The sequence below is a fragment of the Brachyhypopomus gauderio genome, unplaced genomic scaffold (genome assembly GCF_052324685.1).
Source record: "Brachyhypopomus gauderio isolate BG-103 unplaced genomic scaffold, BGAUD_0.2 sc45, whole genome shotgun sequence".
NCBI classification, from domain to species: Eukaryota; Metazoa; Chordata; class Actinopteri; order Gymnotiformes; family Hypopomidae; genus Brachyhypopomus; species Brachyhypopomus gauderio.
Window position 1 is genome coordinate 703987 of NW_027506871.1, and position 16014 is coordinate 720000.

Below are 16014 nucleotides of genomic sequence, written 5' to 3' on the forward strand. Positions count from 1 at the left end.
CACAGTAGAGCATAACAGTACTGTGTCTATCGGAGTAGAGTCACTGCTCCTCCATGTCAAGAGGAGCCAGTTGAGACATTCCAGGCATGTCCAACTGGGAGGAGACCCCGGGGAAGACCCAGGACACACTGGAGAGATTATATCTCTCTGCTGTCCTGGGAACGCCTCGGTATCCTCCCAGAGGAGCTAGAAGAGGTGGCTGAGGAGAGGGAAACATGGGCCTCTTTGATTAGGCTACAGTCCCCATCACCTGGATAAGCAGATGACAATGAATGGATTGTCCAAATTATTCCTGTATATACAAACACACACACACACACACACACATTTTCGGGGTGCAATCATGTTTTGTGTGCACATTTACTGCTGTTTTGCACCATCCTCTTCATCCTCCTCTTCACCATCCTCTGTGCAGACATTACACCAATTTTTTTTCTTTTTATTTAATCTTTTTTACATACCTTTTACAGTTCTTATATGTAGTAAGAAAACATTCAGGTCCTCTGAGGTAATTTGTAGTACAGCACAGAACCAATGAAAGCCCATCAGGTGAAGAGCATCAGGTATATGAAAACACACCCTGATAATGTCTTTGTCGGGGGGGGGGGGGGGGGGGGGGGGGGTTGTGTGTGGATTTATTTATAGTCTTTATGTGAACATTTCCTGCTTTAAAGCACTTAAGATTAATTACAAATGATTGGTGATTAATGTACTGGTTATGGGAACTTGAAACCTTTTACATGATCTTTTATTCTTTAACTGCAGTTTCAGTGTAATTGAACCTGATTCAATAAATCATTAAGCAGTAAGTCAGAGTGGCTGTGTTGGTTATGTTGCTGTGGTCCAAAGACCTGGAGGGTTATATGAACAGGAGGGTGTTACAGTTACAGAGTCACGGAGTCACGGAGTCACGGAGTCACTGAGTAAAAGAATCCCAGAGTCACAGAGTCATAGAATCACAGAGTCAAAGAATCCCGGGGTCACAGAGTCAGTCACAGAGTCACAGAGTCATAGTCTATGCGTGTGTGTGTTTGTGTGTATGCCGTGTGTGTGTGCGCCGCGTGTGTGGGTATGCATTGTGCATGTGTTTTAGGTGGCCTGTTCTGCTGTTTGTCTTCCTGTGCTGTGTCTATCATATTCCTGTTTTTACTGTGTTTGTTAGTTAACTGTTATCTGACCCTGAGCTTTATCAGATGGGTTGATTAAATAAAGATGCTGTTGAGATTAAAACATATCTCTCATTTTCTGCTTCTATTTCTCTCTCCCTCTTTTCCTCTCTCCCTCCCTTTCTCCCTCACTCTTTTCCTCTCTCCATCTCTTCCTCTCCCTTTCCCTCTCTCCCCCTCCCTCTCTCCCTCTATCTCCCATTCCCTCCCTCTCTCTTTTGCTCTCCCTCCCCCTTCCTCTCCCTCCCTCCCTCTCCCCCTCTCTCTCTCTCTCTCTCTCTCTGATGTAAATCATCCACAGAGTGAAGGCATCTGCTGCCCCTCCCACATTCTAGAACACAGGGTGCTCATGTCATTGTAATTCATGTTGCCTAGCAACACTGGAGTCGTCATAGAAGCCTAACAATAAAAGGATGACATGTACAGTGATCTGCTGTAAAGCTGAAATATTCCACCATCTTCCGCCATCTTTCCTGCCGCTCGGGTGCGGGCTGAGGTTTCATTATGTGTCCTCCGTGTGAGCCGTGTTATTAGAGCTTTTCCCGCCACCAGCAACCACTTAACACGTTTCAAAGGCACTCTGACAGATCACGAAGACTGAGGGAGAAATGAGTTTATATCACATTTCACATTCAGGCTGGGGTTTTTTTTTTACCCTGTTTGAAACCAATCCTTTGTGTCAACAGGGGAAACCATTTTACTTGTGTGAGAGCGTTTATCAAAATGGATTCCAGAAGATGGGTATGAAATCCATCTGGTGGCCTTGAACACACCACGGCACTCTGTGCTAGCGTGCTGCTCACAGACAATACCGCTGCTCTGTGCGGGCTACACAACACACACAAAAGAATGCACTTCACACAGTGTTGTCCTAACGGTCTTTTATTAATCAAGACAGTGAGGCATCACAACAGCAATGTACAAAGTTATTTAAAGTCTTTAATTAAAACCAAAACACGTTATCTACCCATGCAACAGTGAGGGGTTGGGAGTGTGGACGGTTCTCAGAGGGGACCAGACTCTGCCAGACCATCTCTGAGGTGATCTTCACCTCCACACTGTTCATCTGAAGGTCTGCCTATAGACAACAGAAGGATCTCCCAGGACAGCTGGTTGTTTGTACAGAGGCGCTTCCACACCTGAGCAGGAGTACAGCACACATACATCACGTCTCCTCACGTCTCCTCACGTCTCCTCACTTCTCCTCCTCTGCTCTTTTGTCTTTGCGTTCAGCGTCTCTTTCGTTCAGTCGTGTCCTCCGTGAGGTATCGAGGTACAGGCTCTGGACAGAGGGGGAACGCTCAGCGTCCTTGTGAGTTCAGCATGTATGATGACACACTCCAGCACATGGTTTTTCTTGTTCCTTGCTGCAAGTGTGTGCGTGGGGGTGGGGTGTGTGTGTGTGAGTGTGTGTGTGTGTGTGTGTGTATGTGTGTGTGTGGGGGTGGGGTGTGTGTGTGTATGGGTGGGTGGGTGTGTTTTTACCAGTGCAGGAAATAAAGCTCCACACTGAGGTTTAACTGCTCCTCAAACTTTAGCCAGCAGCCAGAGAGAGAGGGAGAGGGAGAGAGAGAGGGAGAGGGAGAGGGGGAGAGAGAGAGAGAGAGAGGGAGAGGGGGAGAGAGAGGGAGAGGGAGAGGGGGAGAGAGAGAGAGAGAAGGAAGGAGGTAGAAGAGAGAGAGGAAGAGAGAGGAAGAGTGGGAGGTGGTGCTTCTCTTCTGTCCATATGGTGGTGTTTGTGGACTCAGGTGAGTGGGTCCTGATTTGTGAGAGTGTGGAGTTTTGGGGGGGGGGGGTCAGGGGGGTGAGAGGTCAGGGGGTGAGAGGTCGGGGTGAGAGGTCAGGGGATGGTGCGCACTCGTGTCGGAGTGCATCTGTTCTTCTCAGCTGGACCGGTTTTCATTTGGGATCCACTGATGATGTTTTTAGAAGAACCAGCGAAAGGTGTCTGCTGCCCCTACAGAGGAAGCTCTCTGAGGAGGAGATGCATGAACACACACACACACACACACACACACACACACACACACACACACACAGAAAAATGAGTGCAGCACATACAAATGCATGATGGCCTCTAGACACCGCAGTAACACACACCAAACCCTTGTAGCCCTTGACACCACCAACTCCTTCCTGCTTTGACTAGTAACATTAAAATCACAGTGAAGTTCCAGAACAACACATGCAGATCTTGCCCTGTAGGGGCCCTGGGCCCACATCAACCCTGCATCTGAGGACCAACCCTGCATCTGAGGATCAGACCTGCATCTGAGGACCAGACCTGCATCTGAGGACCAACCCTGCATCTGAGGACCAACCCTGCATCTGAGGACCAGACCTGCATCTGAGGACCAGACCTGCATCTGAGGACCAGACCTGCATCTGAGGATCAGACCTGCATCTGAGGACCAGACCTGCATCTGAGGACCAGACCTACATCTGAGGACCAGACCTGCAACTGAGGACCAACCCTGTATCTGAGGACCAGACCTACATCTGAGGACCAGACCTGCATCTGAGGACCAGCCCTGCATCTGAGGACCATACCTGCATCTGAGGATCAGACCTGCATCTGAAGACCAACCCTGCATCTGAGGACCAACCCTGCATCTGAGGACCAGACCTGCATCTGAGGACCAATCCTGCATCTGAGGACCAGACCTGCATCTGAGGACCAGACCTGCATCTGAGGACCAGACCTGCATCTGAGGACCAGACCTGCATCTGAGGACCAGACCTGCTGCAGTCTCCTCAAACATCCACCTGTACACCAGAACACACTACTGAGTCACTTACAAATCAGTCATGTCCCAAGATCACCGCCCAGGCTCTGCTGATTCGCTGCCTTCTCCCTGTCCATGTGGACAGCCCAGCCAATCACAGTGAAGCATCACTCAACAGGGCTCCTGGCAGGACACCTCCCCAGGGTGAGACACCACGCCCAGGGCAGGGCAGGTTCAGCGGGGCAGGTTCAGCGGGGCAGGCGTGCTACAGGGTCACTAGAGAGTGAGTTCCCTCCATCTGGTCCTGCAGGAGGGTTCAGGGGTCCCAGCGTGTTAGCAAGCTGGTGCGTCCCCTCACACACACCGCCCGCACCGTCAGAGCAGACACACACACACACACCAGCCGCCTCCCCCGTGCGCGGCCCGCAGGCATGCCAGGAGATATTCCAGTACCTCTCGCTGATTCACACGAAACCTCAATATGGTTATTAAACAGAGGCAGCAGGATCCCAGCAGCACGTCGTCTAATTCAGCCCAAACGCTGCTAATGGTGTTACGCTCAGAGTCCCCGCAGGGCTGTGAACGCCGACGGTGCCGTGGGCTGTGTGGACGTGGCCCGGTCTCCTCCGAGCTCACGCCTCACACCAGTGTCCCTCGTGTTAGGAGGGACGAGGACGCGACCGTGAGAACTGCACACAAGGCAGGAGAGTCCAGTCCACACGCTGTCTCACACTCTGTCACCGGCCACGTTCCTTTCAGTGGCGGTGTTCGCCCCCACTGTTCAGAGATCAGTCCTCCCTAGGGAGGCGCAGGTGAGTGGTTGGGGCACAAGCTGGTCCTGGATCAGTGTGAGAGGGTCACTGGCCTGTGGTGCTACTGCAGTGGGGCTCAGAAGCTTGACTGCTGCTGGCGTGAACATTACAGCGGGCTTACAGCATATTGCCTCATCGCGTACCTCACACACACACACACACACACACACACACACACTCACACCCCTCCTCCACACCGAGGAGGAGCAACTCTGAGTGTGTGTGTGTGAGTGTGTGTGTGTTTTAGTGTGAGAGTGTGTGTGTGAGAATGTGTGTGTGTGTGTGTGTGTGTGTGTGAGAGAGGCAGCAGTCAAAGAGGGAGGGAAGAGAACGCCAGCATAGATCCAACTCTAATGGCCTTTGGGAGATGTCCCAAGCAGCCACTTGTGCCCTCCACACACACACACTCACACACACACACTATGAATGCCTGGTGGTTAATTAGAGCGGTGTGTGCCAGGACTGGGCTGTGTTCCAAACCCACAGCATCATCACTACCAATTACAGGGCAGCAAGAGGGAGGAGTGTGTGTGTGTGTGTGTGTGTGTGTGTGTGTGTGTGAGAGAGAGAGAGAGAGAGAGAGAGAGAGAGAGAGAGAGAGAGAGAGAGAGAGAGATTATGTGAGTTGTGTGTGTGAGAGAGAAAAAGAGAGAGATTATGTGTGTGTGTGTGAGAGAGAGAGTTAAAGAGAGAGAGAGATTATGTGTGTGTGTGTGTGTGTGTGTGTGTGTGTGCATGCAAGTCTGGGTGTATGCTCATTTCATATTTCATGTTACGTGGATATATTTATCATATGATGTGTGTTTGTACCTCCACTGTGCTCCCTGGTTTCTTCTTTAGCTCCTCACACTTCCTGAACTTGCAGATCTGATGACCCGTCTTCCTGTTCCTGCAGGAACTGCACACGCCACAGTTAATGAGCCGCCTGCAGGGGGCGCACACGCCACACCGCTTCCTCTTCCGCTTGGCCGCTCCGCCCCCGTTGGCCCCGCCCCCGGCCCCGCCCCCCGCGGTGTTGCCGCTGGTTCCGGCGCAGCTGGCGTTGCCGTTGGCGGCGGTGTTGCCGAGGGCGGCGGGCGAGCCCGAGCAGGAGGAGCCGCTGTGCTGGCAGTCCGCTACCGCGGCCGCCGCGTTAGCGATCTGAAACGCACTGTCCGACATCGTCACCCCCGACGACCCCGCGCCCGAGTGCAGCGTCGTCATGACGATGACCCCCGGAGGCAGAGACAGCCCCCCGAGGGGTGGCATCCCTCCAAACGTGGCCCCGCCCCTCTCCGCGTCGGCCCCCGCCCCCGCCCGGCGGGACCGGCACGGAGGGCGGCACTTTGAGGCGGTTCATGCAGTCGGCCCCGCCCACCGGCAGCCCGCGGCACTGCTCGGCCGTCAGCGGTGACAGGAAGTTGTCGGCGGCCATGGGGAGGGCGGAGTCCTGGCCCAGGTGCTTGGCGGGCATGTGCACGTTGACGGGCTCGGCGCGGGCCATGGCGGGCCGGTGGGCGTGGCCGTGGGCCCCCTCCACGTTGACGGCGGCCGGCTTGCGGGCCCACAGCATGCCGTTGTCGCAGGGCCAGGGGGGCATGGCGGAGAGGCGGGCGGACGGGAAGATGGGCGTGGCGATGCGGGCGATCTTGGCGGCCTGCGGAAACGGCGCTCCGGCCGTGCTGTTCTTGTAGAAGTTGGCGAAGGAGCGATAGCGCTCCATCTGGGCGCTGTAGTCCAGAACCGGGTTCATGCAGGAGTCCATCTGCAGGGGAAAGTCCCGCCCCGGGGTGGGCGTGTAGTTGTGGGCGTGGCCGTGGGCGTGGCCGTGAGTGTGTGGGGTCTCCATGCACACGCCGCTGCTCATGTTCGCCATGGGAACGGAATGCACGCGTGCGCACGCACACACACACACACACACACACGCACGCACACCAACACACTCACGCTAGCAGCTCAATCATTCACCAGAGCACTTCTGTGGAGAGAGAGAGAACTTACAGTGAGAAACGTCACCGTGTCCAGATGTGTTGATGTGTTGTTCCTCAACGCTTTGGTCAAAACAATAGAACTTTCAACCAAAATCCATTTAAAAATATTAATTTAGGAATATATTCCATAGCTTTGTGAAAGACAATACCTTGATTCAGAAGACTGTAAACACAGCTTAGATTTATACCACAACAACCTGATACAGCAAATACAGTCAATCTGACCAGTTTTCGTTTTTTTTTCTATTTATTATTATTATTGTTATAATAAAATAATTACATTATTATTATTATTATTATTGTGTATTTATTTGTTTATTTGTTGATTTATTCTATCTAATTAAACTCTCCCTCATTCTTATCGAATGCAGCAGGCCTCGGTGTTTTCTAAGGATTTTGTTTTGTTTAAGAGAGAAAGAGAGAAAGAGAGAAAGAGAGATAGATAGAGAGAGAGAGAGAGAGAGAGAGAATTGCAGCTGTGGCCAAAGCGGCCCCCCTGCCCCGCTACCGTCGCCGCGAGCATCAATTACGGTAATTACTCTCCGCCTGCTGCGGCAGGGACACGCGGATCAGAGGTCATTAACGGGAACACCGGGGAGGGCGCGCGCTGGACACCACCGTGCAATTAAAGGCGACGGATTAATTCGCTCGCCCGTCTCTCGCGTCAGCCCTCGCGAGGGAGCGAAGGAGAGAGAGGGAGAGAGGGAGAGAGGGAGTAAGACAGAGAGAGAGAGAGAGAGAGCATGCATCAAAAACAGCGGGGGGAGGGGGGAGGGAAAATGGACGAGCTTTACCTACCAGACTCCCGACGATTCACGAGCCCTTAACGCAGAGCATCACTGCGCGCGGGCGCAGCCAGCCGCGAGAAGCCCGAAAACATGCGTGAAACACACGGTGGAGGGTAAAAACAGCACGAGACCTCCTTTACACCGAGCACCGCGCGCTGCACCGGCGCTAAATACCGAGACTAACGGGAATAATAAATAATATTGACGCCGCCAACGACGCACCGTCCTCAGGGGCGGGTATGGGTGACGGAAGGGTAGACGGCTCCTCCCGGTGTGTGTGTGTGTGTGTGTGTGTGTGTGTGTGTGTGTGTGTGTGTGTGTGTGTGTGTGTGTGTGTGTGTGTGCGTGTGTGTATGCGTGTATATGTATGTGTGTGTGTGTGTGTATATGTGTGTGTGTGTGTGTGTCGCTGTGTGTGGCTGACGGGGGTGTGAGGTGAGGAGGCGCCCACGCGGACACCTACTGATCATTGGCTGTAAATGACGGTGGCAGCACGGGAGGCGCGAGGCGGCGACCGGGTGACATACGGGGCTCGCGCTGGGGGACACGGTGTCAATTCGGAGCTCGAGCGTTGTCCTTTCTCTTTTTTTTCTGACAATTCAGCAATTACAGCGATTAATCAGTGCTCCGAGGCGCTTGTAATTTGAAGAAGTTTTTTTTCTGGATTTTGCGGTTCATTACGGTTCTTTTGCGGCTCGTTACCGTAATTACCCACGGGGCACCGGGAGGCTAATTAAAGGAAAATGGTGCAGAGGCGGGGAGGCGTTTTCCCTGTGTAGATCCCGGCCAGTGGGGAGTGTGTGTGTGTGTGTGTGTGTGTGTGTGTGTGTGTGTGTGTGTGTGTGTGTGTGTGTGTGTGTGTGTGTGTGTGTGTGTGTGTGTGTGTGTGTGTGTGTGTGTGTGTGTGTGTGTGTATTTGGAAGTGTACCTCAGAATTCCCAAATATCCTGTTATCCATTAGCAGGCAATCAATTAAATTTAAAAAAATTAAATAAAAAAATATTAATGACATTGAACTTGAATATCGTAGAATTAATAGAATTGATATCCTGATTGTTGGTGCTGATTAACCGATTTATTGATTAATCTGAGTACGGCTAGAAAGCCACAGCAGCTACAAAGACCTTTAATTAAATTTAATTCACGACATTCATCACTTTGAATCAGGAGAATTTTTTTTTCGCTACTAAGTCATTGGCAGTCCACCATTGCAGGGTGGGCTAGTATTTGTCTGACACAATTTATCTGTCATTGGACGCGTTGACGCTCTGACGCGTCGACGCGTTGACGCTTCGCCTTGGCACCCCGCGGGTGATGGCGGCGGATGCGCGAGAGTATTGGCACAAGTCTCCGCCAATCACCCGCTTTGGAGCGAAGCACGTGCCCCACAGCGCACTCCAAGGGCTGTTAAAAATTACACCAGTGATGTCAAAGTCACCGCAGCCCCGCTGCTGTTTCACTCTTGGCCACCAGGTGGCAGCCGTAAATCACAAGAGGATTGATGCCTTCCCGACATCTGAAAACGCTCCAGTTGAATGTTAATCACGCTTTCCGTTAATACCAGAGGTGGTCTAGAGTACAGCTGGCCCAGGGCTTCTTTTTAAAGATCTAACAGTTCCCAGCCTTAACCATGATAAAAGAAAACACAAACCTGACCGTGTAAGATCTGAGCCAAAGACAAAAGTTCCTCCACACACCTGTAACAGTTGGCAGCTGTAGTTTCCATAGCAGCGGAGGTGTGAGGCAGTGGGAGGTGCAGGTGGGCCGTCTGGGTGTTTACGTCTCCTCATCAAAGCCAGCGCCCCCTGTAGTTATGAAGTATTAACTGCTTAAGGATTTAAGTCATCACATAAACGAAGAGCTGGACAATTACTTGTTAAGTTTGTTCAGGGATGTTAAAGCAGGAACAACCCAGATGTAGCAGGAGCTTTAGGTTAGGCAGGCAGTGTAGGGATTAGGGTTATTGTAGGGATTAGGGTTAACGTAGGGAACAAGATAATGGGTTAACGTAAATTGTTACCGGGGTGGTGTATATATACACAACAATATAGAGCAGATGGACGATAGCTTGTCATTCATCCACTACTTTTTAATGTCATGCGATCTACCCGCATTCATTCGCAATCGACGTAATGGGCACCCCTGGTAGGGCATAAGGGTAGCCTATTGTTTTGTAGAGTGTATGGCAGAGGTCACCAACAGGCGGACCGCGGTCCGGATCCGGACCCAATCTCATTCCTGATTAACTGGATACGGACCCAAATGCCATCCCATCCGGACCCAGAATAAATTGTTAAAAATATTTCTTAATTTTGACAGGAGAATTAATTTTAAACCGGAGCATTTATTTCAGCGCTATTGAAAAAAAAACACTCCGTCACGAGTGTTACGTTCGCCAACCCCCCCCCCCCCCGTCCCCCGGACCGCTGGTCAGAGCTATCTGCCAAATTTGGCCCGCGGAACAATATAGTTGATTACCCCTGGTGTAGGGGATATGTTGTAGGGTGTAGGGCATAGGGGCAGGGGCGGACTGGCATACATTGCTACCGGGGATTTCCCCGGTGGGCCGATGGGTTAGTGGGCCGGTGGGCCGCCGGTGGTAACTCAGCCCGTGGAGGAGCCACTGCCGCGCACTGCGTCCCCGGCCCGTAGTCACGCTGCTGTTTAACGGTGTTATTACCTCCCCCGCTCCAGTCACACTAACCTGCTCAGCGCGGCCGCGGTCTGAGCCTGTGAACACATGAACGAGTTGGACCGGGACGCGGACTGGGCCAGCTGATGCGGGCTGACGGTATGCAGCGGAGATCAGAAAAAAAAACAACTTGTCCCAGAAAATCCGGGCCGGACTACGAAAACATACAGCAGTTTAAATTGTAGATAACATGTTATTTTAAATGTACTGCTGTCGCCTCTGCAACGTCTTAGGCACCGTGTACAAAATGACCTTAACACGGTTAACACGGACGCAAGTGGCGGTCTTAAAGGTTCCAGAGCACTGCGCACTGTGTTTTTTAAAGCTATTGAAATTCTTAGATTAAAACTAACCACCACAAATAGGTAAGAGGAAGAAATACCCACGTTAGAGTTGTAGGTTGTTCTTTAGGATGCACTTTGTGTAAAACAACTTGTTTGGTGGTCTTATGATGGACTATTTAAAAGCCACTATGTGGCTTTGTAATCATATTATTGCTGGAATTAATATTTAATATTTTCCATATGACAATAAACGCAGTCATATACACTACATGCCATGCATAGATTCATATACAGTATACACACACACACACACACACACACACACACACACATATATATATATATATATATATATATATATATACCTGTTGTCTGTTCCATTTGCACAAGAGCAGTTGAAATTGATTCACAATCAGTGTTGCTTCCTATCTGAACACAACGTGTGGATGACTTGGAGTTACATTGTGTTGTTTAAGTGTTCCCTTTATTTTTTATATATAGTGGGCCAGTCTGTCAGGAACTCCTGGGCCAATTTTCCTCCCCAGTCCGCCCCTGCATAGGGGTATTGTTTTGTAGAGTGTAGGGGATATGTTGTAGGGTGTAGGGCAGGGGTACTCAACTGGCGGACCGCGGTCCGGATCCGGACCCGAACGCAGTCCTGTCCGGACCCAATCTCATTCCTGATAAACTGGATACGGACCTAAAAAAAACGGAGCATTTATTTCAGGGCTATTGAAAAAACACTTCGTCACGAGTGTTACGTTTGCCACCCCCGCTCAACAACTTACGTTCGCCACCCCCGCCGCACCGGACCTCAGGTCACAGGTATCTGCCAAAATTGGACCGCGGACAAATTTAGTTGAGTACGCCTGGTGTAGGGCATAGGGGTATTGTTTTGTAGAGTGTAGGGCATAAGGGTATTGCGTTGTAGAGTGTAGGGTGTAGGGCATAAGGGTATTGCGTTGTAGAGTGTAGGGTGTAGGGCATAAGGGTATTGCGTTGTAGGGTGTAGGGCATAAGGGTATTGCGTTGTAGAGTGTAGGGTGTAGGGCATAAGGGTATTGCGTTGTAGAGTGTAGGGTGTAGGGCATAAGGGTATTGCGTTGTAGGGTGTAGGGCATAAGGGTATTGCGTTGTAGAGTGTAGGGCATAAGGGTATTGCGTTGTAGAGTGTAGGGTGTAGGGCATAAGGGTATTGCGTTGTAGAGTGTAGGGTGTAGGGCATAAGGGTATTGCATTGTAGAGTGTAGGGCATAAGGGTATTGTGTTGTAGGGTGTAGGGCATAAGGGTATAATCTTGTAGAGTGCAGAATGTAGTGTAGGGTTGAGGGGATCAGATTTGTCTGTCATGACTCAAGGACATTTTACACTCACTTTACACTCAACTCCAAACTCACTTTACACTCAACTCCAAACTCACTTTACACTAAACACCTGGTGGTGCTGTTTCCACGATCGTCTGCAAATGAAACCTTCTCACACACTTTGCCAGGCCATAAAAGGACAAACCAAAAGAATAGCTGTGTGTGTGTGTGTGTGTGTGTGTGTGTGTGTGTGTGTGTGTGTGTGTGTGTGTGTGTGTGTGTGTGTGTGTGTGTGTGTGTGTGTGTGTCATGTTCCTCTTCTCTCTGAATGATTTGCACACTGGTACAGCTGTTTGTTAGAGAGGCATATAATTTTAACGCACACACACACATATAAACACACACCACACACACACACACACACACACACACACACAATAATTATCATTGTTGGTGCTTTAATGATGTTGATTTTGAGGCAATTCTTTAAAATTATCTATGTGTGTGTGTGTGTGCGTGTGCGTGTGTGTGTGTGCACACGTGTGTGTGTGTGTGTGTGTGTGTGTGTGTGTGTTTTGGCAAGCCTCTTTCACTTTGCTGCTTTAACCATCATCATTAGGATGTTTGTTCTCACGGTCAGAATACAAACCTCAATGCCAGTGGAATTATAAATATATGACAGAACTTTATGGATTAGGATGATAATTTAAGAGTTTCGATAATGTGTTATTACTTTCATTGATTATTAAATTCATTCATTATGAAATGAATTCATAATCACATCCATTCATCCTTCTCTGAATGTATCATGAATGTTCTGAACTGTTCACTGTGTAAGGGAGAAAGGTAGAGAAGCATGAGAGAATACACACACTCACACACACACACACACACACACACACACACACACACACACACACATATACATACACACACATACAAACACACACATACATGTACAGTGTGTGGTAGGGCAATAGAGTGTGCAGTAGGGCAATAGAGTGTGCGGTAGGGCAATAGAGTGTGCGGTAGGGCAATAGAGTGTGTGGTAGGGCAATAGAGTGTGCAGTAGGGCAATAGAGTGTGCAGTAGGGCAATAGAGTGTGTGGTAGGGCAGTAGAGTGTGTGGTAGGGCAATAGAGTGTGCGGTAGGGCAGTAGAGTGTGCGGTAGGGCAATAGAGTGTGCGGTAGGGCAATAGAGTGTGTGGTAGGGCAATAGAGTGTGCAGTAGGGCAATAGAGTGTGCGGTAGGGCAATAGAGTGTGCAGTAGGGCAGTAGAGTGTGTGGTAGGGCAGTAGAGTGTGTGGTAGGGCAGTAGAGTGTGTGGTAGGGCAATAGAGTGTGCAGTAGGGCAATAGAGTGTGCAGTAGGGCAATAGAGTGTGCGGTAGGGCAGTAGAGTGTGGGTAGGGGGGTAGTGTGTGGGTCATCACCTGTATCACTGGCGTAACACAGACGCTTACGCTCATCGTCTCTTTTAGAATCCATCCATCCATTGTCATCCACTTATCTGGGTTCGGGTCACAGGGCAGTGGCCTAATCAAAGAGGCCCAGGTTTTCCTCTCCCCAGCCACCTCTACTAGCTCCTCTGGGAGGATACCGAGGTGTTCCCAGGACAGCCGAGAGATATAATCACTCCAGCGTGTCCAGGGTCTTCCCCTGGTCTCCTCCCAGTTGGACATGCCTGGAGCTCCTCTCTACATGGAGGAGCAGCGACTCTACTCTGAGCCTCTCCCGGATGACCGTGCTCCGTACCTTATCTCTAAGGGAGAGCCCGGACACCCTGCGGAGAAAACTCATCATCCGCAAAAAGGAGACGCGGAATCCTGAGGCCACCAAACCGAACCCCCTCCACCACTTGGCTACACAGATAAATTCTGTCCATAAAGGTTCTGAACAGAATCAGTGACAAAGGGCAGAGTCCAACTCCCACAGGGAACCAGTCTGACTTTCTGCCGACCATGTGAACCAAGCTCCTGCTCCGTTTGTACAGGTACTGGATAGCCCATAGCAAACTGGTTGAGCAAACTCCTAATGCACCCTCCAGGACCCTCACAAGGGTGACATCCCCAGTCGATGTCAGCAGATGCCCAGCCACACTGTATACTGTACAGTGGTGGTTGGAAACCGCTTTCCCCTCCTGAATTGCCTGACGGTTTGCCAGAATCTTCTCGGAGCCAATCGAAAGTCACTTTCCATGGTCTCACCGAACTCTTCCCACACCTGAGTTTTGCGGGATGCGGGATGCGGTCAAAGCTCTGCCGAATGTGGGAGTTAAAGACCTTTCTAACAGGTTCCTCTGCCAGATGTTCCCAGCAAACCCTCACGATACATTTGGGTCTGCCAGGTCTGTCCGGCATCCTCGCCCACCATCTGATCCAACTCACCACTAGGTGGTGATCGGTGGACAGCTCAGCTCCTCTCTTCACCCAAATGTCCAAGACACACGGTTGCAATTCCGACGACACGATTACAAAATCGATCATCGAGCTGCGACCTATGGTATCCTGCTGACATGTGCACTTATGGACACCTCTGTGGTCGAACATGGTGTTCATTATGGACAGACTGTGACCACGTGAACTGGTCTGGATTGACTGAACTGGTGTGGATTGACCACGTGAACATTGAAGTCCCCCAGCAGAACAATGGAATCCCCAGAAGGGTCCAGTTTCCCCTCCAAGGACTCCAAGAAGTCCGGGTACTCTGAACTGCCATTTGGTGCATAAGCACAAACAGTCAGAGCCCGTTCCCTAACCCGAAGGTGCAGGGAAGCAACACATCTGACCTGAACACATTTGACCTGAATACGTCTGACCTGAACACGTCTGACCTGAACACGTCTGACCTGAACATGTCTGACATGAACACGTCTGACATGAACACGTCTGACCTGAACACATCTGACCTGAACACGTCTGACATGAACACGTCTGACCTGAACACGTCTGCCCTGAGCACATCTGCCCTGAGCACGTCTGACCTGAACACGTCTGACCTGAACACGTCTGACCTGAACACGTCTGACCTGAATATGTCTGACCTGAACACGTCTGACCTGAACACGTCTGACCTGAACACGTCTGACCTGAGCACATCTGACCTGAACACGTCTGACCTGAACAGGTCTGACCTGAACAGGTCTGACCTGAACACATCTGACCTGAATATGTCTGACCTGAACATGTCTGCCCTGAACACATCTGACCTGAACATGTCTGACCTGAACATGTCTGACCTGAACACATCTGACCTGAACACATCTGACCTGCATGTCTGGGAGAGAATTATAAAATGTGTCTCATTATTAAATCAAATTCTCATTCGAGTTCTAGTGGAGCAACACAACAATGTTGTCTGTATGAAACGTGTGTGTTATTCTTTGCCACTTAGATTCCAGATGCAGGAACACTTGTTCATTTGTTCCACTATTAACTTAATGGTTAATCTGATCCACTGTTAACTTAATGGTTAATCTGATCCACTGTTAACTTAATGGTTAATCTGATCCACTGTTAACTTAATGGTTAATGTGATCCACAGTTGAGTTTTTCTGAGTGGGACTGTGACTGCCAGTGTGAAACACATCTTCCTCAGTGTGTCTGATACACTGATACACTGTTGTATAATCAGTCATTTGTATTAACAGACCTCTCTCATGTTGACAAGCATGTTATATCTGCCTTCCTGTTACTACTAGATGAACTGAAAATTGTTTTACACACACTCGCCCACACACACATACATGCAAGGCAATGTATGTACATGTATGTATAGTTACACGAGCAAGCTATTATATGCACATGTAAATAGAATTTATTCATGCAAGTGTGTGTGCACATGTGTGTGTCCAAGTGTGTGTAGTATATGTGTGCATAGGTGTGTGATGTGTGCGTGCAGTAGTGTGTTGGGGTTTTAGCATATTGAACAAAGCAACCAGCCTAAGGGCTCTGTGGTTCGGCTAGACTGTACTGAGTTCAGCTGGACTGTACTGGGTTCAGCTGGACTGTACTGGGTTCAGCTGGACTGTACTGGGCTCTGCTGGGCTGTACTGGGTTCTGCTGGATTGTACTGAGTTCTGCTGGACTGTACTGGGTTCAGCTGGACTGTACTAGGTTCTGCTGGACTGTACTGAGTTCTGCTGGACTGTACTGGGTTCTACTGGACTGTACTGGGTTCAGCTGGACTGTACTGGGTTCTACTGGACTGTACTGGGTTCTGCTGTACTGACCAACTGCAGCTTCTGTTCCTGAGTTTAAGCTGTTTGCTTC

At 50.2% G+C, this 16014-nt stretch overlaps 1 protein-coding gene across 3 annotated transcripts; it reads right to left on the reverse strand.

Annotated features, from left to right (window-relative positions):
- Positions 1–2032: 2032 nt before the first annotated feature.
- LOC143486804 (uncharacterized) lies at positions 2033–9268 on the reverse strand. 3 transcript variants are annotated; one of them, XM_076986248.1, is made up of 3 exons: positions 9160–9268; positions 5515–6661; positions 2033–3139 (listed from the first exon to the last, which is right to left on the reverse strand). In XM_076986248.1, exon 2 carries the CDS (start codon positions 6557–6559, stop codon positions 5837–5839), a length of 723 nt encoding a protein of 240 aa, XP_076842363.1. In that variant the 5' UTR covers positions 6560–6661; positions 9160–9268; the 3' UTR covers positions 2033–3139; positions 5515–5836. The 3 variants fall into 3 exon arrangements, with proteins under 3 accessions (XP_076842363.1, XP_076842362.1, XP_076842361.1); XM_076986247.1 differs by lacking the exon at positions 9160–9268 and adding an exon at positions 9114–9149; XM_076986246.1 differs by lacking the exon at positions 9160–9268 and adding an exon at positions 7473–7862.
- Positions 9269–16014: the final 6746 nt, after the last annotated feature.

Excerpts from the sequence above, each read along its gene's own strand:
- LOC143486804 (XM_076986248.1), bottom strand. The coding sequence starts at position 6,559 with ATGGCGAACATGAGCAGCGGCGTGTGCATGGAGACCCCACACACTCAC.